General features: G+C 42.0%; 2 protein-coding genes across 3 annotated transcripts in view; both read right to left on the bottom strand.

The window, feature by feature from the left end:
- The window catches only part of LOC148342453 (uncharacterized), a 95,981-nt gene extending 78,743 nt beyond the window's left edge, over window positions 1-17,238 (bottom strand). Inside the window, exons 1-2 of the mRNA XM_088288184.1 lie at window positions 17,207-17,238; window positions 16,576-16,742 (exon numbers count right to left, since the gene is read on the bottom strand). Of these exons, the coding sequence (XP_088144310.1) occupies window positions 16,576-16,742; window positions 17,207-17,238 (199 nt within the window). The remainder of the gene's footprint in view (window positions 1-16,575; window positions 16,743-17,206) is intronic.
- Window positions 17,239-21,051: 3,813 nt separating this feature from the next.
- Window positions 21,052-26,525, bottom strand: LOC148342452 (uncharacterized). 2 transcript variants are annotated; one of them, XM_088288812.1, is made up of 2 exons: window positions 25,879-26,525; window positions 21,052-23,088 (listed from the first exon to the last, which is right to left on the bottom strand). In XM_088288812.1, exons 1-2 carry the CDS (start codon window positions 26,000-26,002, stop codon window positions 21,404-21,406), a joined length of 1,809 nt encoding a protein of 602 aa, XP_088144938.1. In that variant the 5' UTR covers window positions 26,003-26,525; the 3' UTR covers window positions 21,052-21,403. The 2 variants fall into 2 exon arrangements, with proteins under 2 accessions (XP_088144938.1, XP_088144939.1); XM_088288813.1 differs by having other exon boundaries at window positions 21,052-23,285; window positions 25,879-25,992.
- Between the last annotated feature and the right edge of the window lie 667 nt (window positions 26,526-27,192).

Below are 27,192 nucleotides of genomic sequence, written 5' to 3'. Positions count from 1 at the left end.
ATCGTTTCACCCAAGGTTTCTCTGCAGGCTCTCATCAATTACACACGGACTGTTTTTATATTAATTCAGTTGTTCTCAAATGAGGGAATGCTTCATCGAGGGGTGTCTTTAAGTTGTTTTTATTTCAAAAAGTTCAACGGATATGTTTCAGCCTCACGTCTACTATAATTTTAAGAAATAATCACATAGCTTTAATGACTACTGATGAAATAAATGAATGAGCAGTAGAACAACACTATTAAAAGAAATAAGACCGAATTTAAAGTAATTTACAGCAGTGAAAACAGGAAGGTTTTAAGATTACTGTATGCTAGCAAAAAAGCTACAACAGTGAGTGTGACCTGTTTACCTGAAGTTCGTCCGGCAACAGTTGCTTTCCAGGATCATGAAGAATGTAAAATGCGCAAAAACATACAAAACATCGGTTCATTCCAGGAACTAGTTTATAACCTGGAATTAATAACAAATACGAGTGATTCAAGTGATTGACTGAACGCGGTAGCGCGATACCGAGCTCCTTGTTCGACAGCAAAACAAAACAAACTGACGCTGGCGCGTTCCTGTTTGTGACGTCACCGCGTGAATTAAAACGTGTAATATCTTTCGAACCGGAGCAGCACAAACGAAAATTTTAACAGCACAAACGGGCACAAACGTAGCACAAACGAATGGCACCATTCCCAAGTCAATCGGATGAAAATGGGGGGCTGGATGACGTCACCACTCGAAATTAAAACGTGTAATATCTTTCGAACCGGAGCAGCACAAACGAAAATTTTAACAGCACAAACGGGCACAAACGTAGCACAAACGAACGGCACCATTCCCAAGTCAATCGGATGAAAATGGGGGGCTGGGTGACGTCACCACTCGAAATTAAAACGTGTAGTATCTTTCGAACCGGAGCAGCACAAACGAAAATTTTAACAGCACAAACGGGCACAAACGTAGCACAAACGAACGGCACCATTCCCAAGTCAATCGGATGAAAATGGGGGGCTGGGTGACGTCACCACTCGAAATTAAAACGTGTAATATCTTTCGAACCGGAGCAGCACAAACGAAAATTTTAACAGCACAAACGGGCACAAACGTAGCACAAACGAATGGCACCATTCCCAAGTCAATCGGATGAAAATGGGGGGCTGGGTGACGTCACACTCGAAATAAAACAAAGTGTAATATCTTTCGAACCGAAGCAGCACAAACGAAAATTTTAACAGCACAAACGCAGCACAAACGAAACAAACTATTTCCACCTATTTTTGCAACAAATGGGGGGCCAACTTCACGCAGGTGTCCCATAGCGATGACAGATCTGAGATCTGACAGAGCTTGAATCAAATTTTGAGTTGCCTCGGTGCTAATGTGCTGACGAACTCTTCTTAAATTAGCAATGGAAATGTTTATCGCGCGTATTTCACTTCCACCGGCAGATCCTTGACGATAAACTCTCTCTATTGCCCTGCACCTTCGCCTGATACGTCTCAGTACGCTATCGGCCATGTTTATGTTGAAAAATTAGTTCGGCAGAGAAATTCCAAAATCATGAGCCGTGACTGGTGGATTATATTATTTTCAAATGGGCAGCCAATAGGAAACCATTGTATTCTTTCCGACTGATCCCCATGAGCTAAAAAATGCCCACTAGTTCACTAGTAAGCTCATTTTTGTGTCTTACTAGTGAACATGTAAGATAAAAATGCCCACTAGTTCACTAGTAAGCTCATTTTTGTGTCTTACTAGTGAACATGTAAGATAAAAATGCCCACTAGTTCACTAGTAAGCTCATTTTTGTGTCTTACTAGTGAACATGTAAGATAAAAATGCCCACTAGTTCACTAGTAAGCTCATTTTTGTGTCTTACTAGTGAACATGTAAGATAAAAATGCCCACTAGTTCACTAGTAAGCTCATTTTTGTGTCTTACTAGTGAACATGTAAGATAAAAATGCCCACTAGTTCACTAGTAAGCTCATTTTTGTGTCTTACTAGTGAACATGTAAGATAAAAATGCCCACTAGTTCACATGTAAGCTCATTTTTGTGTCTTACTAGTGAACATGTAAGATAAAAATGCCCACTAGTTCACTAGTAAGCTCATTTTTGTGTCTTACTAGTGAACATGTAAGATAAAAATGCCCACTAGTTCACTAGTAAGCTCATTTTTGTGTCTTACTAGTGAACATGTAAGATAAAAATGCCCACTAGTTCACTAGTAAGCTCATTTTTGTATCTTACTAGTGAACATGTAAGATAAAAATGCCCACTAGTTCACTAGTAAGATCATTTTTGTATCTTACTAGTGAACATGTAAGCCCATAAATGCTGTGGGGCACTAGTGTGAAATGCATGCTCAAGGCCATAGAATAAATACTCAAATGGCGTGCCTCGGCAAGCCTTTTCAATATTTATTCAACGGACGCCTTGTCACGATCCTACATTACCCAGGATTCATCCGACATGACGTTTGTTTTTCGGACAGCCAATCACGATACATGATGTGCCAACCAGCGACTTAAGCCGAAGAGAAAACCTTCAGAGGTATTGCAATGTTTTTTGTAAATATTACTCTTAATGTGATACCAAATTTGATTTTACGATTATTTTAGGCGACAAAGTAGTGGTGTAAACGTCAAATGTGTGGTCAATTTAACAAGATAAGCCCTGCTTAAAAACTTGCTTCAACGATTTCGGAGATGTCGGTGTCCGGTTTTGATGGCGGATGGCGGCAGTTCAACGCTCACAGTTGCCGCCGAGAGCAGCTTCATGCCGGCAGGACTTTCTGAAATCTGCCGCTGCTAGTTTTATAGCGATTGAACCGCAAAAGATGAAGTTTTCCGCGCATTTGACGCTCACATTTTGGCTTCACGGTGTCGTTTGTTCATTGCTCACAAGCTAATAGAGTAGGAACAAGAGTTCAATTAACGTTGGAACATAATCACTCATTATCGTTTGCTAGCTGCGTTTGTATATTTGAATGATTTTCTTGCCTTCATTACACGCAGTATTCGTATTCCTTTGTAACTGTGTATTATAAATAAGCTTGCGCTATATGTTACTGGACAAACTATCGGTCCTGACTGCTTAGAGACCCCACAGCAGATGAGCAGCTCCATTCGGACCCTTCTGACGGCGCTTCTTCTGCAGCGCGATACTGTTCATAGAAGCTGGAGAGTAACAGAAAGAACATCAAGAGGGGGAGAGACACAACTTCCTCCCGAAATCTTGATTAATTAACCATTTATTCATGGTTAAATTCATTATATATTTCATGTATCTTATTATGTTTACAATAAAATATTTTTCAACTATATTCTGGATATGCATTGTCTGAAATTAAGTGGTGAAACCACAACTAATATTTCCTCCAACATCGAATCTTAAAAAACAAAACGCAATCAGTGGCTTCAATAAAGATTGTAGAAACCTCTAAATGCACACACATTCATTTATTGAATATAACAAGGTAAGAAGATTGTGTTTTTGTATTTACTTCCGTTGTTTTTCCACGACAATCAATTATTGGAGACGAGCCTAGGGTGACGTCATCAAGTTTTATATTATATATGCTGTTCTCACAAATCCATATATATATATATATATATATATATATATATATATATATATATACATCCACAATACAGATTACAGCATCTTTAACAAATACGCATCAACTTTGAACAGATTCAACATCCGAAAAATCACATCCTCGTGAAGGCAGAATTAATTGCAGGACTTCTGCAATACACTGCATTCCTTTGATTTCGTATACCAAAAGTGGATAGGAGTGAATTTTTAGCAGTATGTCCGTGTAAATAATAAATATACATCCCAGAGAGAGCCATTCCCTGAGAAAAAATAGTTTTATTCTGCATAGATACCAAGCAACCGGCAGTAAAAAAAAATGTGGACACTCGGAATCAGGCTTTACAGAGTTAATTTTTTGCTGGGTGGAGCTCCGATCAGAGAGCCAATAGGAGGCGTACACTCATGGTACTTTCCCGCCTCCTCATTAGCATTTAGCGTAACTAGTGAGGAATTTGTGTTTCACTAGTTCTACAAGTGGAAATTTGGACTTAACTATTTTACTAGTTAATCCAAAAAGACAATTTCACCAGTTAACCAGTGAGCAGGTTGGCATCCACTAGTTCTACTAGTGAACATTTTGGAACTCACTCGTGGAACTAGTTTAGTCAAAATCTTTCACTAGTGTAACTAGTGGATATTTGAGGCATCACTAGTTTACAAGTATTTTTTTTGGACCCAGTAGTTAAATATCAAGACTTCAAGGGTCTTTCACTAGTGAACTAGTTGATGTTTATCTTTCACTAGTTAACTAGTGGGTATTTAATTTTCAACTAGTTGTCTAGTGCAGGCGATCATAAGTCACGAGTAATACTTTGAACATTACTAGTTTGGGACAGTGGGCCGCTAGAGCATCAAAAAGATAACTAGCTGGGAATTTGGCACTAATAGTGCCTATCTCGGTGTCACAAGTTAGATATCTGTCAGCACTAGTTGAACAAAAGACTCACTAGTCGCTAAAAATTAGTCACTTGTCAGAGTTTCTGGGCAACTAGTACGGCAACGGTCATCACTAGTGTGGCTAAATGTATAACTAGTGCTGGAAAAGACAGCACGAGTGAAATACACAAATGTCTGATATCAAGGATATGGAATAAATGCTCAAAGGGCTTGCCATACGCGCATGCCAGCAGCGGTTCCTCAAACCAATGAGAGATGTCATGGCAACACATTTAATCTACAACCTTAGGGGAGGGATTTCACTGGTCACCACACCATAGAGTCATGGTTTCAAATCAAAACCAAAAATATCTCTGAACAGCTTACAAGCAAACAATGAAACAAAGAAATAAAATTATCACAAAACATGTATCTCTTATGCCATTCATATCCCCATAAGAAATAAAAACAACACAAAAACAGTACTGATGCATTCCGGGAGCCTCAGCCAATCAGATGGCTGGTTAGAGAAATGTGAGTGGTGTGCTTTGGGCAGTGTGTTTTTATTTATTTTTTGCAGTCTGTTGTCTAAACCTGTGATGTATCTTGCTTGCAATAACATGAATGATAAGACAGACTACAACATCGTGTACAGCTGCCCTTTTGTCCCGCTTTCTCCTGCACCATCAGCCAAAGAACGTATTCACATAATGTTTATGTCACAGTCAATTTGAAGCATAGATGTCTCAGACTTTGGCCAGCAGTGTGTGCTAAAATGCCCTCTGAAATACCTCAAGGGGAACAAGCCCATGGTCGAGAGAGTTTCTCAGTCCATATAATTGGCGTGTCACATTACAAGACTTCTCGCTTGTTTTGGGGAAGATTTAGGACTTTGAAGTGCGCCTTATGGTCGTGAAAATACAGTAAGTACCCACGATGAAACTATCTCTATGTGCAAAAAGAAATACTTGTAAACATATTTCACTTGAACGATTCCTATTTTATCAATGACATTATGTTGCGATGGCCCCCAGTGGCCCCCATTAATAAGTTAGGGTCCCACAACAGGTGTTCCATCAGATGCACACAATAGCCTGTGTGTGCTAACTTCAGCTCGCTTCCAGAAACGTCTGTGACTGTCAGGAATTAAATCTGGCATCAGCCGCAACGTGCTTCCTATTTAAATGCTCGTTTATCACAGTTGTGCTGCTCAAGGGAGGTTTACATCGTAGGACGTAATTTTGTGAAATGCCCCCATGGTCCGGTCCAAATCGGGGTTGCACACATTGCTCCGTATGCGGCAGGCACAAGTCAAAGGTAGCACAGTAGAAACAATATAACAATATGCTGCCATGGATATTACGGCCCTGGATAAGGACCCACTCCACTGAAGTCATCTTCCTGCAGCACTTCATTCAATTGACTCTTATATTATCTCATCTATTATTGCATAGCATCATTGTATGTGTCAAATGTTGCCCAGTTGGCATCCATTGCAGCCTGGTCATCCTGGAAGGGGGATTCCCCCATCTGTGGTCCCTTCTCAAGGTTTCTCACTTTTCCCCTAATGAGGTTTTGTGAGTTTTTCCTTGCCCTCCTGGGGGTTAAGATCGGGGATGTCGATTGTGGCTATGTAAAGCCCTTTGAGACTGTCTGTGATTAAGGGCTATACAAATAAAATTGACTTGACTTGACTTGACATAAGACAAAGTCACCGCATGAGCTTTGACTTGACCAAACCAAATGTGTGTTTGTCTTTTTGTGTCCTACAGACGTCAGACAAAACGATCTCCGTTCTGTGAAAGAGGAGCCAGACTTGACTCACATCAAAAAGGAGGAGGAGGAGGAGGAGGAGCTCAACAAGTCACCACTGAACGTTTTCCCGATAAAGACTGAAGATGAAAACAAGGATGAGAGTGAGGACAAAAGAGGGGCGGAGCCTACAAGCAGCCGCTCAAGTCATCATGTGACAACAGAAGGTGATGAAGACCACTGGGGGCCATCACAAGCACATAATGAGGACACATTATCAGACGCTCATGACGATGATAATGGGCACGCTAAAGATGGAATGGCATGTCACACTGACTCATTAACTTCAAAGCTGTCATTAAAACGGCACACAAGAACCCACAGTAAAGAAAAAACCCTTTTCTTGCTCGGTTTGTGGCAAAAGCTTCCTGCATAAGTCAATCTTAACAATCCACACAAGAACACACACTGGAGAAAACCCTTTTTCCTGCTCGGTTTGTTGCAAGAGTTTCTCTCAAAAGTCAAGTTTAAAAAGGCACACAAGAATACACACTGGAGAAAACCCATTTTCCTGCTCAGTTTGTGGCAAGAGTTTCTCTCGAAGGTCTCATTTAATAATTCACACAAGAACACACAGTGGTGTAAAACCTTTTTCCTGCTCAGTTTGTGGTAAAAGCTTCTCTCTAAAGGCACATTTAACACAACATACAAGAACACACAGTGGTGAAAAACCATTTTCCTGCTCAGTTTGTGGCAAAAGCTTTTCTGTAAAGTCAATTTCAATGAAACACACAAGAACACACACTGGTGAAAAACCTTTTTCATGCTCAGTTTGTGGGAAAAGCTTTTCTCTAAAGTCAAATTTAATAAAACACACAACAACACATAGTGGAGAAAAAACTTTTTCCTGCTCAGTTTGTGGCAAGTGTTTCTCTCAAAAGTCAAGTTTAAAAAGGCACACAAGAACACACAGTGGAGAAAAACCTTTTTCCTGCTCAGTTTGTGGTAAAAGCTTCTCTCTAAAGGCACATTTAACACAACATACAAGAACACACAGTGGTGAAAAACCATTTTCCTGCTCAGTTTGTGGCAAAAGCTTTTCTGTAAAGTCAATTTCAATGAAACACACAAGAACACACACTGGTGAAAAACCTTTTTCATGCTCAGTTTGTGGGAAAAGCTTTTCTCTAAAGTCAAATTTAATAAAACACACAACAACACATAGTGGAGAAAAAACTTTTTCCTGCTCAGTTTGTGGAAAATGCTTCTCTCAAAAGGCAAATTTAACAATACACACAAGAACACACAGTGGAGAAAAACCTTTTTCCTGCTCAGTTTGTGGAAAATGCTTCTCTCAAAAGGCAAATTTAACAAACCACACAAGAACACACAGTGGAGACAAGCCATTCAGTTGCAGCGTTTGTGCGAAAAAATTCTCCTCAAAACAGAGTGCTGAGAGACACGATTGTGATGGCGAGAATAGCAGCGATCCTTGAAGCTTAAAAAAAAGACCAAAAAACTGAAGGAACTGACTCTTTGTGGTAAGATGCAAATGTGATTTTGAATAAAATATGATAAATTTAATTTTGCAAAGCTTTTTTATTGACATTAAGCCAATGTGATCAGTGCCAGAAGAAGCAACGTGTCTGAGTGATGCTGATTCTTTTTTTTTTTTTTTTTATATGAAACATTTTAAATTAAATTCATTGCTTTTGTCTGGAACATGTTTTAATATGCTTTTCAGATGTCTTTTTAATCGCACCGAATGGAAAAGGTCTGAGAAGAAATCTGTATGAAATCGGTGCCTTCCACAATCATCAATAAAATCACTTGTTCCACTTGCTCAACTGGCCTTTCATTACGCAGTGTGAAAAGGTGAAAAACAGAACTAGAAGTTGAACTATAAAAAGAACCAGAAAGAGAAACGCAAATCGTCTCAGTTTCTCTCAAAGGTTTTGGAATGTCAGGAGTTGGCAATCTGATGGTGACTTTAGTCAGCGTTTATTTGTCACCACAAAGGAGATGATCTGCATCACGCAGTTCGTTGCTGCTGCTGTTGCTGCGCGTCTAAAGACTGAAATGAAATGAAATATTTAAGTACAGACGCTCCTGATGAAAAAAACTAAGAAGAAAACTCTGCAATCGTCGTTAGAGCGCTTCTTTTGGCCAGTTTCGAGTAAATCCTCCAAGGAAGATACTTATCAACCCTCATCTTCTTCCTACATTGAAGTTACGGAGGAGGAAGTAACTTTTGAAGCCCATTGCGGCGATGACGAAGACCCTTTCATGATATGAAATGCTCCTCTTCCTCCATCATCTCCTTAAGCATCGGGTACATCATCCAGAAGTAAGTTAAACTTCATTTGATTTATCTTATTACGTCCATGTACATCCTGTGTGTGGGTGTGTCTCTCTCTCTAACATACGTAGTACAGGACTGTAGGTATTCTCTCCATTTTATTAAATGTTTTTTTTCAGTACAAACCAATACAGGTTACTTATACAAGCCTTAAACATATTTATATAAACCTTCAATATACTCATATAGGCCTTAAACATAAATTACAAGACAAAATAAAGCGCTGAAGCAACTTACAAACAAATTCAGCTAACGAACGACCGTTCGGAACGTATCTCGTTCGTAAGTTGGGGAGCGTCTGTACTTAAATAAACGCTAAAATATTTTTAACACTAACGTAATAAAATAGTGAAACATTTCAATTTAAAATTCGCAACCACATACAGAGTAAATTAAATTAATAAAATAGAAACATTTACTCAATATTGAACAAATTGAAGAGTCCTAATTTTGAAAAATAATTTTTTTTTAAATCAAATTTAAATATATTAATTCAATAAATATTTGGGCACATATTTAAATGAACAAATATTTTGACAAATACTCAAGATTGAAATAAAAAGTATTGACAAATATTTGTATATTTTTTAACATGTTAAAATAATTGAATAAACATTGTTGTAATCACAGTCGAAAGGATCTAAATCAAGAAGAGCAAAACGTTCCGTTAAAAATAGTGTCTGGGCATTTTTGTTCATCATGACATGTCATGCACAACTCTGAGTGGTGACATTTGCTTATTAAAATAAATAAAACAAACAAACAAAAAAGGTTTATAGAAGCATATAGATCTCAAGGGACAATATTATTGAACCAAACAATGATATTTGAAAACAAAAAATTGTTTGGAATGATTACAAAAGCAATAAGAGCAGCATGTTAGAATGCAGAAGACCCTTCTATCGACTGTGTTTTTGAGTCCTCCCGGACGTCGTACTGTTGTAAAATGCGATTGGACAGTAAACAGCCAATCAGAATCAGCCCTAGTGTCCGACTCCTGATTGGTTGATAATTGAGGCCCAGTTTGCATCGTAAGCATAAAACCGAGGCCGTGTCCAAATTAACAGGCTGCGACCTCCGAAAGCTGCTTTTTCGGCGCGACACCACCGCGCGTGGTGTCCAAATTCACGCTGGCCGTGTCCAAATTAACAGGCTGCGACCTCGGAAAGCTACTTTTTCGGCTGCGTGACGTCTTTTTCGGCGCGGCATAACCGCACGTGGAGTCCAAATTCACGCTGTCACGTACGGCCTTCGAATCCAGCCTTGAAATCGGTATTCGTTACTGTGGAGACGGCCCCAGAGCCAAGGCCGCTTAGCGCAACACTTACATTACGCCCACACACATTGCTCCGCTGTTCGACGCCGGTGTTACGCATTTATGGTGGCTTTATATGCGGCTTGGATAATGAATGGATAATCTGCGACGAGCTCCAGATTTTATTAAGATTTCATTTTGAACAATGCAACCCAAACTTTTCTTCATTTTATTTCATTTTTTAGTTTACTTACATTTTGTTCTTGAGAGGAGAATCACGCTTTGCCATTGGAGAGTTGTCCTTTATCGAACGAATGAAGTAAGTTACAAATACGTCTACCAGCATTTTCATACTGTAACCAACATTGACAGGTAAATAAGTATATAACGTGACTGTTACAGATGAACTAAAAATATAGCCAGTAAGACCCAAAAAGATAACTTCAGTAGTACATGTGTTTGCTTCATAATAGAACGAACATCCATCGATCCATCCATCCATTATCCGCCGCTTATCTGGGGTCGGGTCGCGGGGGCAGCAGCTTCAGCAGGACAGCCCAGACTTCCCACTCCCCAACCTCATCTTCCAGCTCTGCCGGAGGGATGCCCAGGCGCTCCCAGGCCAGCCGGGAGACATAGTCTCTCCAGCGTGTCCTGGGTCGTCCCCTGGGCCTCCTGCTGGTGGGACATGCCTGGAACACCTCACCAGTGAGTCGTCCAGGAGGCATCCTAAACAGATGCCGAGCCACCTCATCTGGCTCCTCTCTACGTGGAGGAGCAGCGGCTCGACCATGAGTCCCTCCCAGATGGCCGAGCTTCTCACACTATCTCTAAGGGAGAGCCCAGACACCCTGCGGAAGAAACTAATTTCGGCCGCTTGTATCCGAGATCTTGTTCTTTCGGTCGCGACCCACAGCTCGTGACCATAGGTGAGGGTAGGAACGAAGATCGACCGGTAAATCGAGAGCTTCGCCTTTTGGCTCAGCTCCCTCTTCACCACGACAGACCGATACACCGTCCGCATCACAGCGGAGGCTGCACCCATCCGCCTGTCGATCTCTCGCTCCATCCTCCCCTCACTCGTGAACAAGACCCCAAGATACTTAAACTCCTCCACTTGGGGCAGGATCTCCTCCCCAACCTGTAGAGGGCATTCCACCCTTTTCCGACTGAGAACCATGGTCTCAGATTTGGAGGCGCTGATCTTCATCCCAACCGCTTCACACTCAGCTGAGAACGGCTCCAATGAGAGTTGGCGATCACTGCTTGACGAAGCCAACAGTACCACATCATCTGCAAAAAGCAGAGATGAAATACTGAGTTCACCAAACCGGATCCCCTCATCGAAACAAATCCGACTTACTGCCGGCAATGCGGACCAAACTTTGACATCGGTGGTACAGGGACCCAACTGCCCGTATCAAGGGGCTCGGTACACCCTACTCCCGAAGCAAGCTCCACAGAACTCATCGTGGGACACGGTTGAATGCCTTCTCCAAGTCCACGAAACACATGTAGACTGGTTGGGCAAACTCCCATGAACCCTCAAGGACCCTGTAGAGAGTGTAGAGCTGGTCCACTGTTTCACGGCCAGGACGAAAACCGCACTGCTCCTCTTGGATCTGAGATTCAACCTCCCGACGGACCCTCCTCTCCAGTACCCCTGAGTAGACCTTACCAGGGAGGCTGAGGAGTGTGATTCCTCGATAATTGGAACACACCCTCCGGTCCCCCTTCTTAAAAAAGGGGACCACCACCCCGGTCTGCCAATCCAGAGTCAGTGTCCCCGATGTCCACACAATGTTGTAGAGGCATGTCAACCATGACAGCCCCACAACATCCAGAGCCCGAAGGACCTCCGGGCGGATCTCATCCACCCCCGGGACCTTGCCACCGTGGAGCTTGTTAACTACCTCAGTTACTTCAGCCCCCGAGATAGGTGAGTCCACCACAGCGTCTTCAGGCTCTGCTTCCTCAAAGGAAGGCGTGTCGGTAGAGTTGAGGAGGTCTTCGAACTATTCTCCCCACCGACTCACAACGTCCCGAGTCGAGGTCAGCAGCACCCCATCTCCACTATAAAAAGTGTTGATGATGCACTGCTTCCCTCTCCTGAGACAACGGATGGTGGACCAGAATTTCTTCGAAGCCGTCTGGAAGTCGTTTTCCATGTCCTCACCGAACTCCTCCCACGCCAGAGTTTTTGCTTCGGCAACCACCGAAGCCGTATTCCGCTTGGCCAGTCGGCACCTGTCAGCTGCCTCCGGAGTCCACAGGCCAGAAAGGCCCGATAGGACTCTTTCTTCAGCCTGACAGCATCCCGTACCGCCGGTGTCCACCAGCGGGTTCGGGGGTTGCCGCCACGACAGGCACTGACCACCTTACGTCCACAGCTTCAATCGGCTGCCTCAACAATGGAGGCACGAAACATGGTCCACTCAGACTCAATGTCCCCCGCCTCCCCCGGTACGTGGGCAAAGTTCTGCCGGAGGTGGGAGTTGAAACTCTTTCTGACAGGGGATTCTGCCAAGCGTTCCCAGCGGACCCTCACAATACATTTGGGTCTGCCGGATCTTCCCCCACCATTGGAGCCAACTCACCACCAGGTGGTGATCAGTTGACATCTCCGCCCCTCTCTTCACCCGAGTGTCCAAAACATGCGGCCGCAAATCCGTTGACACGACTACAAAGTCGATCATCGAACTGCGGCCTAGGGTGTCCTGGTGCCAAGTGCACATATGAACACCCTTATGTTTGAACATGGTGTTCGTTATCGACAATCCATGACGAGCACAGAAGTCTAGTAACAGAACACCGCTCGCGTTCAGTTTGGGGGGGGCCATTCCTCCCAATCACGCCCTTCCAGGTCTCACTGTCATTACCCACGTGAGCATTGAAGTCCCCCAGCAGAACGAGGGAGTCTCCAGGGGGAACGCTCTCCGGCACACCCTCCAAAGACTCCAAAAAGGGTGGGTACTCTGAACTGCTGTTTGGTGCCTAAGCGCAAACAACAGTCAGCACCCGTCCCGCCACCTTGAGGCGGAGGGAGGCTACCCTCTCATCCACCGGGGTGAACCCCAGTGTACAGGCGCCAAGCCGGGGGGCAATAAGTATGCCCACACCTGCTCGGCGACTCTCACCTTGGGCAACTCCAGAGTGGAAGAGTGTCCAACCCCTCTCAAGAGGACTGGTACCAGAGCCTAAGCTGTGTGTGGAGGTGAGCCCAACTATATCTAATCGGAATTTCTCTTCCTCGCACACCAGCTCAGGCTCCTTCTCTGCCAGAGAGGTGACATTCCATGTCCCAAGAGCTAGTTTCTGTAGCCAGGGATCAGAGCGCCAAGGTCCCTGCCTCTTGCCGCCACCCGACTCACATTGCACCCCACCCCTTTGACCCCTCCCACAAGTGATGAGCCCATGGGAAGGGGGACCCACGTCGCCTTTTCGGGCTGTGCCCGGCCGAGCCCCATGGGTGCCAGGCCGGGGCTCGGCCGGGCAGTGGGTTTGGTGAGCCGTGCTTTGTCTGGACCCTCACCGAGGACCTGTTTGCCATGGATGACCCTACCAGCGGCAAAAGCCCCCGACAACTTAGATGGCTGTCATGTCCGAATCAAGCCTCCAAGTGACCTTGATGGTCATGACTTGTAAGAACCGCGAGCTTTTCAGCAGCATAATTATGCAAGCTGTATGTGACCATCAGAGTCGCTTTCTGGACATCTACATGGGCTGGCCTGGATCAGTCCACGACTCCAGTCCACTTCATCTTGGCAGATGGAGGGTACCCGTGCCTCCAACGACCACTCCCCGTCATCACTCCTTACAAGCGGCCGGTGCAAGGTGTGTGGGCCACATTCATCATTCCAAGGCGCACAAACATGGCAAAATATCAGTAGATGGAAAAATAGATTCATATACAATGTAATGAATGGTTAATAAATCTATCCCATCTTTTGTCGTGACATGGCAGCCATCGATTGCCCCAGCCACCCCTGCAAACCCCCACGTAATGGATGATGTAGTGGACACTGCAACCGGTGTGATGCCCCACTTCGAGTCGGGAGAGGAAGATCAGGACTCCTCATTGTGCCCATCCATGTCATGGGTCCTGGAAGAACGGTTCCATCCATGCTCCAAATGAGTCCCTGCTCAGGCGAGAATTAAAAAAATAGCCCTGGAACACTCAGGTTTATCCTGCAACTGTTATGAACTGGGGAATGCTTTTTATTTATTTACTGTGAATAGTTATTTCTGTGAATTTACTGTGAGTTGTGATGTACTTAATTTATCCATTTTGTTTGTTCCCAACAGTTTGTAAGCAAAACAGACGCATGATGGCATCTTCATATTATTGTAAAAGTTTTGGTATTTTACAAACCTGGGCTTTTTCACTTTTGTTTGAAGAAGCTGATCTAAAGCTGTGACTGGGACAAATGCATGTAAACGCGTGAAATAAATTGTTGAGCGATACAAACTAGTTCATCTGTTTTGAAAGTACCCCGGTTTTTGTTTACTTTTAAGTGAATGTTATATAAATTCTAGTCTTGGGAACACCAAGCATTGATTTTTATTTTGATCAATCATTTTTTCCATTAAACTGAAAAACCTTCATCTCCCTCCTCTCAGTTGCTCTTCTCTCCTCTGCCAACCTCTGTCTCTCCAATTCTTGTCTCGGCATTTCTAAACCCAGTTTGTAGAGTCTTATTTCATGAGTTCGTTTCAACAAAGGCAGTTTTATTTCTTTGTTTTGCTCCCTACTATTGAAATATATGTGACTTAAATATTCTAATATCCTATTTCATATCCAATTCCAAACAAATCATGTTAAGGTAGAGAAAATAATAATTCATGAACAGTTCTGTTACATACATTTAGTGAATAATCAACACATAAGAGTCAGGGGGGTACCCGAGGGTACACAACCCAAGAAAGATTAGGAACCATTGAATTAGCGCATCTTGAGTAAATGGATGGAAATAGACAAGACAATAACCCGTTAAATGTTTTTCTTGTGATATTTTTTTTACACCATGCACTGGCTGCGTAGAACTTGGCCTCCCGTAAAGAGGCTGTCGTATATATGATTCCCCCTGCAGCTTGATCAGCCGCACGGTCATCTCCTTGCTCCCGAAAACATAAGAGAAAGATAAAATAAAATAATGCTATTTTGCATTCATGCAGAATTACGACAATTCAAATGTTTCATCCGTACCTTCTATACAAGAGTTACTAGAACGACCTTCGTTATATTTGGCCGATAACTGATAAAGTGATCTTAATCTGGAGCTAAATATCCAACCATTGCTGCCCAATATTTCTTATGATTGATGTTTTCATATTACATACAAATAACTTATACTTATATCTGAAAGTGCACTCCGATGAGGTGGAACACGTACGTAGCTTCGTTTGGTTTTTTTCGTCGAAGAAGAGTGTAGAACGGCGTAAGAAGAGCGAGGCATTTAAGGCTGCGAAGGTTCCATTTTAGTAGCCTTCCCTCAGGGCCCGTCGCCATGGAAACTCCATGGAAACAAGGCCAGATTTGAAGGCTAGTTCTCTGAGGCTGCGTGAATTTGGACACCTGCGTAAGCAGTCTCGTCGCACCGGAAGTGACGTATTCTGGTCGCCATATTGGTCATCAAAGGACGGAGCATATTAATTTGTAGCTATTGAGCCTGTCCAAATTCACCACGAGTTATGCGGTCCGTTCAGGCTACATGAGGAGGAGCCTTGTTTGGCTTCAGAGGACCCAGCCTGCAAACTGGCCTTCTGAGGTCGCGGACTGTTAATTTGGACACGGCCTGTGTTTTTGAGTCTACCCGGACGTCATACTGTTATAAAATGCGATTTGCCAGTAAACAGCCAATCAGAATCAGCCCTAGCGTCCGACTCCTGATTGGTTAACAATTGTGGCACAGTTTGCATTGTAAGCGTAAAACTGTGTTTTGTACTGAAGAGGAGAGAGAAGCCGGAAGAGTTGCTCTTTTTGTGGAACCCACGCTAAGACAGTTCAACACCTGTTTTGGATCGGCTCAAATTCAAGGACATTTTGGAAGGACTTCAATAAATTTGTCAGTTTATTTCTTTATAAAAACTTTTCTTTAAAGTGGGAAAATGTTGTTTTCTGTTTCTTTAAGAAGTGTGGTGATGTAGAGGCTTTTTTCATAATTTATTTGCTAATAATAACTTTTTTATTCATAAATGTAAGTTTGGCAATCAGAAACCAACCTTTTCACACTGACACTGTTTTCTATATTAGACTTTTAAATGACTCTACTAACACAAAGGCTCAGGAAAAAGGCCAGTGGAACAAGTGATTTTATTGATGATTGTGGAAGGCACCGATTTCATAAGCACCGTTTCTTCTCACACCTTTTCCATTAGGTACGATCAAAAACACAACTGAAAAGAATAATGTTAACAAATGTTGTTCCAGGCAAAGGCAATTAATTTTATTTACATGTTTGATGTAAACACAAAAAAAATCATCACTCAGACACGTTGGTTCTTCTGGCACTGATCACATTGGCTTAGTGTCAATAAAAGAGCTTTGCAAAATTCAATATATCATATTTGATCCAAAATCACATTTACATCTTACCACAAAGAGTCGGTTCCTTCATTCTTTTTGGTCATTTTATAAGCTTCAAGCATTGCTGCTTTTTTCACCAACACAATTGTGTCTCTCAGCACTATGTTTAGTGGAGAATGTTTTAGCACAAACGCTGCAACTGAATGGCTTGTCTCCACTGTGTATTCTTGTGTGGTATGTTAAACTTGATTTTAGAGAAAAGCTTTTACCACTAACCAAGCAGGAAAAAGGTTTTTCTCCAGTGTGTGTTCTTGTATGGCTTGTTAAATTCGACTTTAGAGAGAAACTCTTGCCACAAACTGAGCAAGAAAAAGGGTTTTCTCCACTGTGTATTCTTGTGTGGCTTGTTAAACTTGCCTTTATAGAAAAGCTTTCACCACAAACCAAGCAGGAAAAGGTTTTTCTCCACTATGTGTTGTGTGTTTTGTTAAACTTGACTTATCAGAGAAGCTTTTGCCACAAACTGAGCAAGAAAAAGGTTTTTCTCCACTGTGTATTCTTGTGTGGCTTGTTAAAGTTGACTTATCAAAGAAGCTTCTGCCACAAACTGAGCAGGAAAAAGGTTTTTCGCCACTGTGTGGTCTTGTGTGTCGTGTTACATTTGACTTAAAAGAGAAGCTTTTGCCACAAACTGAGCAGGAAAAGGGGTTTTCACCATTGTGTGTTCTTGTGTGTTCTGTTAAATGTGCCTTTTGAGAGAAACATTTTCCACAAACCGGGCAGGAAAAAAGATTTTCTCCACTGTGTGTTCCTGTGTGCCCTTTTAAACTTGACTCCCCGTGACATCACTTTCGGTGCGACATCTGTTCCTCCGTTTTCATACAACCGGGTGAGTAAACGCAACTATGGTTTTGTGCACCACCACATGCAACACTTGCACCATTCTCATGGAAAGACTCTCCCTGATAGAGGGACGTGTCCGCCAGCTAGAACAGAATAATGTGATAAGCGGAAATGTGGCTCACACGACTGTTAGCACGAGTTGTAGCCAACCTGCTAGTCTGGTTAGCATTGGCCGTAAACGGTTTGCTAATCGCGGTGAGCCTGTTAAGACACATAGCAGTTCCATTCCACCTTGGTCTCCTGGCTCCCGCACTTTAGTGATAGGTGACTCCATTACCCGCAACATTAAGCTTGAAAATCCAGCCACAGTAACGTGTATTCCTGGGGCCAGAGCACCCGACATAGAAGCTAATCTTATGGAACTAGCAGTGCAAACGACGCTAGCTATTCAGATATAGTGATACACATCGGCTCCAATGACACTGGGATGAAATAATCAGAGATCACAAAGAAAAACATATCAAGGACTTGTGATCTCGTCAGAAAGATGAGTCGTCATCAAGTAATTGTCTCTGGCCCCTTGCCTGCGAGAGGAAATGATGAGAGGTTTAGCAGATTATTCTCGCTAAATAAGTGGCTGGCTAGTTTTTGTAGTGAGCAGGGACTGCAGTTTATAGATAACTGGCCTTCTTTCTGGGGCCGACCCGACCTGCTGAGGATGGACGGCCTTCACCCTAACTGGGAAGGCGCCATCACTCTTTCTAGAAACATAGATTATTGTTTGAGCCTTCCATGACTTTTCATATTAGAGCAGGTCGGGTTGCAGGCGAATAGTGAGCCTGTAAGGGAGGGTATGGAGTCTGTAAGGCTAGAGCTAACTAGCGCTATGCTAGACTTAGACAACACACATAGGTTTTCTTCTAGATCTGAGCGCTACACACCATACGCTGTTACATCTCATACTGATATAATTTCTACTGAGGTGGCAATACATGATTGGTTTAAGCATTCCTCCTCGGTCAGTTTTATCGACGACGAGCCGCTCTCTCAAAATAATACCACTCGAAAGCTGGTAAATAACTACAGTGGAACCTTGGTTCTCGAACGACTCTGAGGTCGAACAAATCGGCGTTCGAACAAAAAAAAAGAGAAATTCTTGCTTCGCAGTTCGAACAAACATCGGAGTTCGAACGCCGGTATGACGCGTGAGTGCGCACGCGAGGGTGGGATGCTGAGCGGCCAATTGACCAATTGTTGTCGCGTGCGGACGTGCTACGTGCTGCAAAGTGTTTTAGCCCCTAATCATGCCTCCAAAGAAGGTCAGAGCAAGCAACAAAGCTGCTACTAGCAAAAAAGAAAAGTAGTGCGTACAACTATTGCATTTAATTTGGTGTTCAAACAAATCGCTTTTCGAACAGGGTTCTGGAACGGATTATGGTCGAGAACCGAGGTTCCACTGTAGTTCAAAATGCAACAGCTAGACTCTTGACTAGGACGAGAAAGTTTGATCATATTACCCCGATATGAGCCATTTTGCATTGGCTTCCGGTCCACTTGAGATGTGATTTTAAAGTTCTGCTACTTACTTTTAAAATTTTGCACGGCTTAGCACCTTCCTATCTCGTTGACCTCACGGTACCATATATTCCGTCCCGAAACCTTCGCTCACAAGATGTTGGTCTTTTAGCGATCCCGCGAGCCAAAAAGAAGTCTGCAGGTTCTCGAGCGTTCTCTATTCGGGCACCAATGCTTTGGAATGCACTTCCCTCAGATATTAGAGGCGCCACCTCAGTAGAAATGTTCAAAACACTATTAAAGACGCATTTATACTCTTGTGCATTTAGCTGAAATATTTGTTGGCCTGTTTACTGCCGCTTTTTTTTCTTTTGTTTTCTTTTCTGCCCCCTTTTCCCCCGGCTGGGGGATTAGGTGACGGTGACCCACTAGGAAGTTTAAGGCATTGACCAACTGGGCATGCACCTGTTCCAGTGATGTCGTCTTCCTGCAGCGCGACATTTGATCAATTTATTTATATACTTTAGCATCTAATTTAATTATTTGTTGGCCTGTTTACTGCCGCTTCTTCTCTTTTCTGCCCCCTCCTTCCCCTGCTTGGGAATTAGGTGATGGGGACATGCTTTGAAGATTACGGCACTGACGAACCGGGAAGGGACCTGCTCTGCCGAAGTCGTCTTCATGCAGCGCCTTTTCTGATTTCCTTATATTTCAGCACTTCATTGAACTACTTGTTGGCCTGTTTGCTATTTCTGTTCTTTCTTTTCTGTTCCCAATTCCCCGAATTAGGTGATGGCGATTCACTTGGAAGTGGCTGTACTGAATTTACACCAACTGACCGGTACAAGATCGAAGGCTCATCTTCGGATATGCTGCCATGGATATTACGGCCCTGGATGAGGACCCACTCCACTGAAGTCATCTTCCTGCAGCACTTCATTCGATTGACTCTTATATTATCTCATCTATTATTGCATAGCATCATTTTATGTGTCAAATGTTGCCCAGTTGGCATCCATTGCAGCCTGGTCATTCTGGAAGGGGGATTCCCCCATCTGTGGTCTCTTCTCAAGGTTTCTCAACTTTCCCCTAATGGGGTTTTGAGTTTTCCTTGCCCTCCTGGGGGTTAAGATCAGTGGATGTCGATTGTGGTTATGTAAAGCCCTTTGAGACTGTCTGTGATTAAGAGCTATGCAAATAAAATTGACTTGACTTGTTGCGTATGCATTCCCATCCCGCTAGTCTTCTGGATTTCCCTCCAAAAGTCCCCCAGAGGGAGAGCAGATGCGTCTCCCCGTTGATACGACCAGTTTACTCGTGACCACCTTAAATTACTCTCATACCCTGGAAGGTCACTGACCTGGCGAGAGAATTGCCCCCACCATAAACAATGCTCAGGCCTATTTTCTCTCAGGGCAGTATCTGGTTACATCGGAACTTCAGAACCAAGACTGGTCACTTCTGTGAGCTCCAGTCCCTTCATAGTTTCATAAAGAGACTTACTTCCCATATCTATATTAGGCCATTTAAAAATATCCGACTTTTTTTTTATTTATTTCAACTTATATTTAAGCTTGCTTATGTAATACTACAATATTTATTCAATTATTTTAATATGTGAAATTATATCAATATTAATTTAAACCATTTTATTTCACTCTTGATTATTTCTTAACATATTTGTTCATTTGAATATGTATGCAATTTAAATTATTCCATCCATTTTCTGCCGCTCATCCGGGGTCGGGTTATTGAATTAATTAAATACATAAGTATTTTTTACATTTCAATATTTATTTCAAGATTAGGACTCTTCTCAATGAGCTCAATATTTATAAAATGTTTCCATATTTCTTATTAATTGAATTAGGTCTGTATGTGGTTGCCAATTTTAATATTTCCCTATTTCATTATAAAAATAATATAAAAAATATAATAGAGCATGAACAAAAATATTTAGTATATTTGACAAAATGATACGTTTTTTCCGAAGTAAGATTCTGCTTAGCAACAAGCCCCAAACGCTTGATAGAGCTCAACCTAGAAAGTGTATTTTGCCAGTCAGAAATTTATTCAGAAAGCGAAATATTAAATGTATGTGAGGGGATATTTGAAGAGTTTGAGTTTTGTTCAATGGACCATACATATACGAGCCAGCCAAACACAGCGAGAAAACCAGCGCTGACTCCAGTCGCCATCAAGTTGCCAACTCCTGACATTCCAAAACCTTTGAGAGAAACTGAGACTATTTGCGTTTCTCTTTCTGGTTCTTTTTATTGTTCAACTTCTTGTTCTATTTTTCACCTTTTCACACAGTGTAATGAAAGCCAGTTGAGCAAGTGGAACAAGTGATTTTATTGATGACTGTGGAAGGCAGCGATTTCATAAGCAGTTTGTTCTCACACCTTTTCCATTAAGTACGTTTAAAAAGAAAACTGAAAAGCATAATGTTAACAAATGTTATTCCAGGCAAAGGCAATTAATTTCATTTACATCTTGATGTAAAATCACAAAAAAAAAGATCATCATCACACAAACACATTGATAATTCTGGCTCTGATCCCATTGGCTTCATGTCAATAAAAGAGCTTTGCAAAATTACATTTTTCATATTTTATTCAAAATCACATTTACATCTTACCACTAAGAGTCAGTTCCTTCAGTTTTTTGTTTTCTTTTTTTTAAGCTTCAAGGATCGCTGCTTTTCTCACCAGCACAATTGTGTCTCTCAGCACTACGTTTAGTGAAGAATTTTTTAGCGCAAACGCTGCAACTGAATGGCTTGTCTCCACTGTGTGTTCTTGAGTGGCTTTGTAAACTTGACTTTACAGAGAAGCTTTTGCCACAAACTGAGCAGGAAAAAGGTTTTTCTCCACTGTGCGTTCTTGTGTGATATGTTAAACTTGAATTTTGAGAGAAGCATTTTCCACAAACTGAGCATGAAAAAGGTTTTTCTCCAGTGTGTAATCGTGTATGTGTTTTTAAATTTGTCTTAAAAGAGAAGCTTTTGCCACAAACTGAGCAGGAAAAAGGGTTTTCTCCAGTGTGTGTTCTTGTGTGATTTATTAAATCAGACTTTCGAGAGCAACTCTTGCCACAAACTGAGCAGGAAAAAGGGTTTTCTCCACTGTGTTTTCTTGTGTGTTCTGTGAAATGTGACTTTTGAGAGAAGCATTTTCCACAAACTGAGCATGAAAAAGGTTTTTCTCCACTGTGTGTTCTTGTGTGCCTTGTTAAATGTGACTTTTGAGAGAAGCATTTTCCACAAACGGAGCATGAATAAGCTTTTTCTCCAGTGTGTGTTCTTGTGTGTTTTATTAAATTTGACTTTGAAGAAAAGCTTTTGCCACAAACTGAGCAGGAAAAAGGTTTTTCTCCACTGTGTGTTTTTGTGTGACTTGTTAAATGTGACTTTTGAGAGAAGCTTTTTCCACAAACTGAGCATGAAAAAGGTTTTTCTCCAGTGTGTGTTCTTGCGTGTTCTGTTAAATATGTCTTTCTTGAGAAGCATTTTCCACAAACTGAGCAGGAAATAGGTTTTTCACCACTGTGTGTTGTTGTGTGTTTTGTTAAACTTATCTTATGAGAGAAACTCTTGCCACAAACTGAGCAGGAAAAAGGTTTTTCTCCAGTGTGTGTTCTTGTGTGCCTTGTTAATTGTGCCTTTTGAGAGAAGCTTTTGCCACAAACTGAGCAGGAAAAAGGCTTTTCTCCACTGTGTGTTTTTGTGTGACTTGTTAAATGTGACTTTTGAGAGAAGCTTTTTCCACAAACTGAGCAGGAAAAAGGTTTTTCTCCAGTGTGTGTTCTTGTGTGCCTTGTTAATTGTGCCTTTTGAGAGAAGCTTTTGCCACAAACTGAGCATGAAAAAGATTTTTCTCCACTGTGAATTCTTGTGTGGATTGTTAAATCAAACTTTTGAGAGAAGCTTTTGCCACAAACTGAGCAGGAAAAAGATTTTTCACCACTGTGTGTTTTTCTGTGCCCTTTTAAAGACAGCTTTGAAGTGAATGAGTCAGTGTGACATGCCCTTTCACCTTTGGCTTGCCCATCATCATCATCATCATCATCATCATCATCATCATCATTAGTATCATCATCATCGTCATGAGCATCTGATAATGTGTCCTCATTTTGTGCTTGTGATGGCCCCCAGTGGTCTTCATCACCTTCTGTTGTCACGTGATGACTTGAACTGCTGCTCGTAGGCTCCGCCCCTCTCTTGTCCTCACTCTCATCCTTGTTTTCATCTTCAGTCTTTATAGGGAGAACGTTCACTGGTGACTTGTTGATCTCCTCCTCCTCCTCCTCCTTTTTGATGTGAGTCAAGTCTGGCTCCTCTTTCACAGAACGGAGATCGTTTTCACAGACGTCTGTAGGACACAAAAAGACAAACATACATTTGATTTGGTCGAGTCAAACCTCATGTGGCGACTATTTTTTATATAGTTCCTACCGTGCTAAATTGACTTGTGCATGCCGCACACGGAGCAATGCGTGCGACCCCGATTTGGACCAGACCATGGGGACATTTCACAAAATTACGTCCTAAGATGTAAACCTCCCTTTCCTAGCAGCACAACAGTGATAAACGAGCATTTAAAAAGGAAGCACGTTGCGGCTGATGCCAATTTCATTCCAGACATAGTCACAGACGTTTCTGGAAGCGAGCTGAAGTTAGCACACACAGGCTATTGTGTGCGTCTGATGGAACACCTGTTGTGGGACCCTAACTTATTGATGCAGACCACTGGGGGCCATCGCAACATAATGTCATTGATAGAATAGGAATCCTTCAAGTGATGTTTACAAGTATTTCTTTTTGCATTTAGAGATAGTTTCATCGTGGGTACTTTTTGCTTCTGTAGTGTATTTTCACAAGGTCTGACATAGACAACTTATTTTATGGCCATGACAACTGTTGCTTTGAACTCCCCCAGGGCTTCCTGACCCCCCCTTTTGACACGTAGATTGCAGCCCTGAGAGGCGCGGGACTTTAGCCTTATCTACGGGGGGTCAGGAAGTTGAACAGGGGTTATCTGCGTCCTGAAGAGGGTGTTTACAAAAGAGGGGTCTGCCGCCGGGAAGTCGCACCGGCGGGGAGTCTGTGCCCCGCAGCCACGGGGGGGGGCAGTTTGAGGGGCAGTTGAGAGGCAGCAGGATAAAAATGACTATGCAACAAGCGAGAATTAGATATTCATGTCTTTTGTTTGTCTTCCCTATAAGAAGGGAAGGCGCGAGAGGGAGACACCTTTTTCTTTTGGGAACTTCTGACATCAGCTGAGATCAATAAAATCTTCTTCCAACCACCGGTGTGTGTCAGAAGTTTTTTCCATCACCAAGCCAACCTTGCCTGGCGACCTGTCCGGAGGGGAGCTGAGCCAGACCCGCACATCAACAGCGGAAATTTACCTCACTTCCATTATATTTTGGATACCAAAAAGAATTAAAGGGGCGCTGGAATCAGAGTCGCTATTTATTGCATGATTTACGTTTGTTTGTTTTTTGTTTTTATGCCCAAAATAACATTTAGCCCGCTATTACGTTCCAACATTCCCCTTTTTTATAAAATTTCTGTTTCTAAATACATTTTAAAACAAAATTAACGTTCGAAGAGTCAAAACCCCTCCACATAAATTAAGCAACACTTTCACTCTAACTTTTATGTTGACAAATTTGAAAAATGACTGTATATTTTAAAGTTATCCAATATGTATTAAAATTCGACTAAGATACACCAAAATATTATGAGTTCACTGAATTATTTTGTAACCGCAATGATGCTTAACAGCCAAAGGGTGTCAGTAATGAGTAACAAAGTAACACAACACCTCCCATTGTTCCGTCATCATTGTCATTTGCATACATTATCAAGAACTTTGAGTTGTGGGGGAGATGCAAACCACCTAGGCCACAGGAACTTTATTACCAGGAACTAAATGTTCCTGGGCTTGTTGGTCGAAAAGGGGGTTGTGGCGGTCTCCCTTTTTAAGCCCATATGTCAGGTTCGCCAATTTGACATATAGGGTTCATAGCTGGAAGGAGAGAGAGATGCAGCCCAAGTGGCTACAGAAAGGTTAACAAAGTTTATTTGACAACTTTATCTCCCCTCTGTTCCCCGATGCTTTTCACACATTCCCTTTTATAACATCAGGAAATCAGATTACACTTCAAGAAATCAGATTACACTCAAGGGTGGTACAGTTCGTCTTCTCAAAAGCTGGTTTAGTCCGGTTTATCATTGGCGTGCCGCCATGGGTCGCAGCTGACTTTGTCGTCAACATCTTCTATCAGGACCCAGCACGATGCTGTTTGCGTCAGACTTTGGGGCCAACTTCTTCTTATCAGGGCTCATCACGGTGTTGTTTACTTCATCGGCACTTCTGAAGAAGTGCCACCGCCCTGCCACACTCAAACTGTAAACACTCAAGCATCGTTCACTCTATTAAACTGCAACATGTTTTATGCACTACATATTAAAATAAGCTGCGTCACGGCAAATGTATAATAACCTCTTAATATTATTCTAACACCATAGTAAGCCAAAGATGCAGATGCATTCCTTGCAGCATGCGCTTGTTCACTGATGAGATCCGTGCAACCCTGGATGGATGCATTAAATGTATTTTAAATGTTTGGATGGGGTGAAACTACGCACACGTGCATAAAACAGTGCTGGGCCACCCGAGGTTTATTGACCGAGGCAGTACAAAGTTAATAAATAAATAAGACCAATACGTACTTGATTTTTTAAAATAACTTAATATTTTGTGTTTTATCCACTAAAATTGATCAACCGCCATTGATGTTTTCGCCGCAGTGTGCACATTTTTTAGAGTCAGGCAGAATTCCTTCCGTAAGGACTTGCTTGAACAAGATATAAAACCCAGAAAATGTAAAATGTTTTAACGAGCTCAAATTTTATACTGGGAAAAACATGGAGTTTACCCCCACTATTGGTTATTCTTTGACATTTATTTTCTGCACTGATTTCATTTGGCATAAACAAATGTTCAGCAAACCGACAAGTAAAAGACAATATTTAAAAATAAAACGGCAATAACCTTGAACGATTTCCCCAAACAACTTAATGTTGTGATGTATATTTCTAACGATAGAAAGTCGTTCTTTACAAAGCAAATGAGAGTAAGACGTGTACAAACCTGCTTCGAGTGGCACAACACGAAGCTGCTTCCTAACTTCGCCCAGCAGTTGAAGATGTTGCTCGTTCTCTTCTTTTATTCCACAAAGTTCCTCTTTGTACTTTGGTGTCGTTCTTTGACACATTTTCAAATGATAATTCCAATAATTCCGATCTCTGCTTGACGTAGAGTCATGTGCCTCTTTTGTTAGCGGCTAGCTAGCTAACAAGCTAAGCTAACTACGCCGAAAAGCATCAACGCGCGAAGATGAGGTTATCGGGACACAAAAACTTAATGAATTATGTCGTAGTCCTTTAGAGTAGCACTGGACATCCGATGAGAAAATTACAGTCAGTTCCACACTAAATCAGAAGAATTTAGCGGTGGCTGTTTTTGTTCCGGTGTGGAGGAGTCGGTGGATCTGGTCGAGGTCCTTCGGAAGCTGCGCGCTAGGTAATGACGTCATGCCTTAAGCACGTATTTTTCAAATATATTTCTTTGACTCTGTGTTTGTTTTACCCCTGGCTGTTCTATTTTAATATACATTTTATATAATATTTTAATTGGGTCGATATTTTTTTTTGCAAAATAACTAAATTAACGCCACATTGGCCAGTCAGCTCTTACGTCACTTCTGCCTATGCCCCGAGAAGCCGCTGCTGCTACAGCAGTGGGACGTTTCCATTTCTCCGACCGAACTTGCAACAATGCTGTGGTTCACTCGGGCTGCAAGATTGTATGAATATAATTTCTGCATATACTAGCAGTGCTTCTCAATTATTTCACGCCCACCCCTACCAAGAGGAAAAAGATTCGCTCCCCCCCACCACCAAATTTTTTTTGTCTTTGTATAGTGATGTTAGCTTGTCAATAAAATATCCCTTAACGAAGCTAAATTCCTAAGAAATATGATTTTGAGAACTATTATTGTGAGGATCTCGAAACTCAGTACTCTGTTCTGCAAATATTGATGAGATGATAAATATTTACTCATACGGTTTTTGTAAAAAACTTTATTAACATCAGCAAACCAAACACAGTTATTAATACGTACATAATATAGAAAAGACAAAAAGAAGAGCCAGGGGGATTTTAAACAAAAATTCTTTGTAAATAACATAAAGCAACAGCTTTAGTATGTTTACGATACGTTTTTTAAAAAATAATTTTATGGTGACTATACGTTTTTTTAATGGTTACTGTAACAATATTATTGTTAGTTATGTTATGTTGCTTAGGGGCCGATTACAGTGACGGACGAGAGAAGAAGGAAGTGACGTTTTCCCTATGTCAACAGACTGAAGTAACGTACTGTACTGCAAAAGTTAAGAAGTT

This window comes from Idiotropiscis lumnitzeri, chromosome 2 (assembly GCF_059441095.1).
Source record: "Idiotropiscis lumnitzeri isolate Australia: NSW breed Sydney's pygmy pipehorse chromosome 2, RoL_Ilum_1.0, whole genome shotgun sequence".
Classification (NCBI taxonomy): Eukaryota; Metazoa; Chordata; class Actinopteri; order Syngnathiformes; family Syngnathidae; genus Idiotropiscis; species Idiotropiscis lumnitzeri.
The sequence above is the reverse complement of the archived record's forward strand: the minus strand, read 5'-3'. Positions and strand labels throughout refer to the sequence as shown.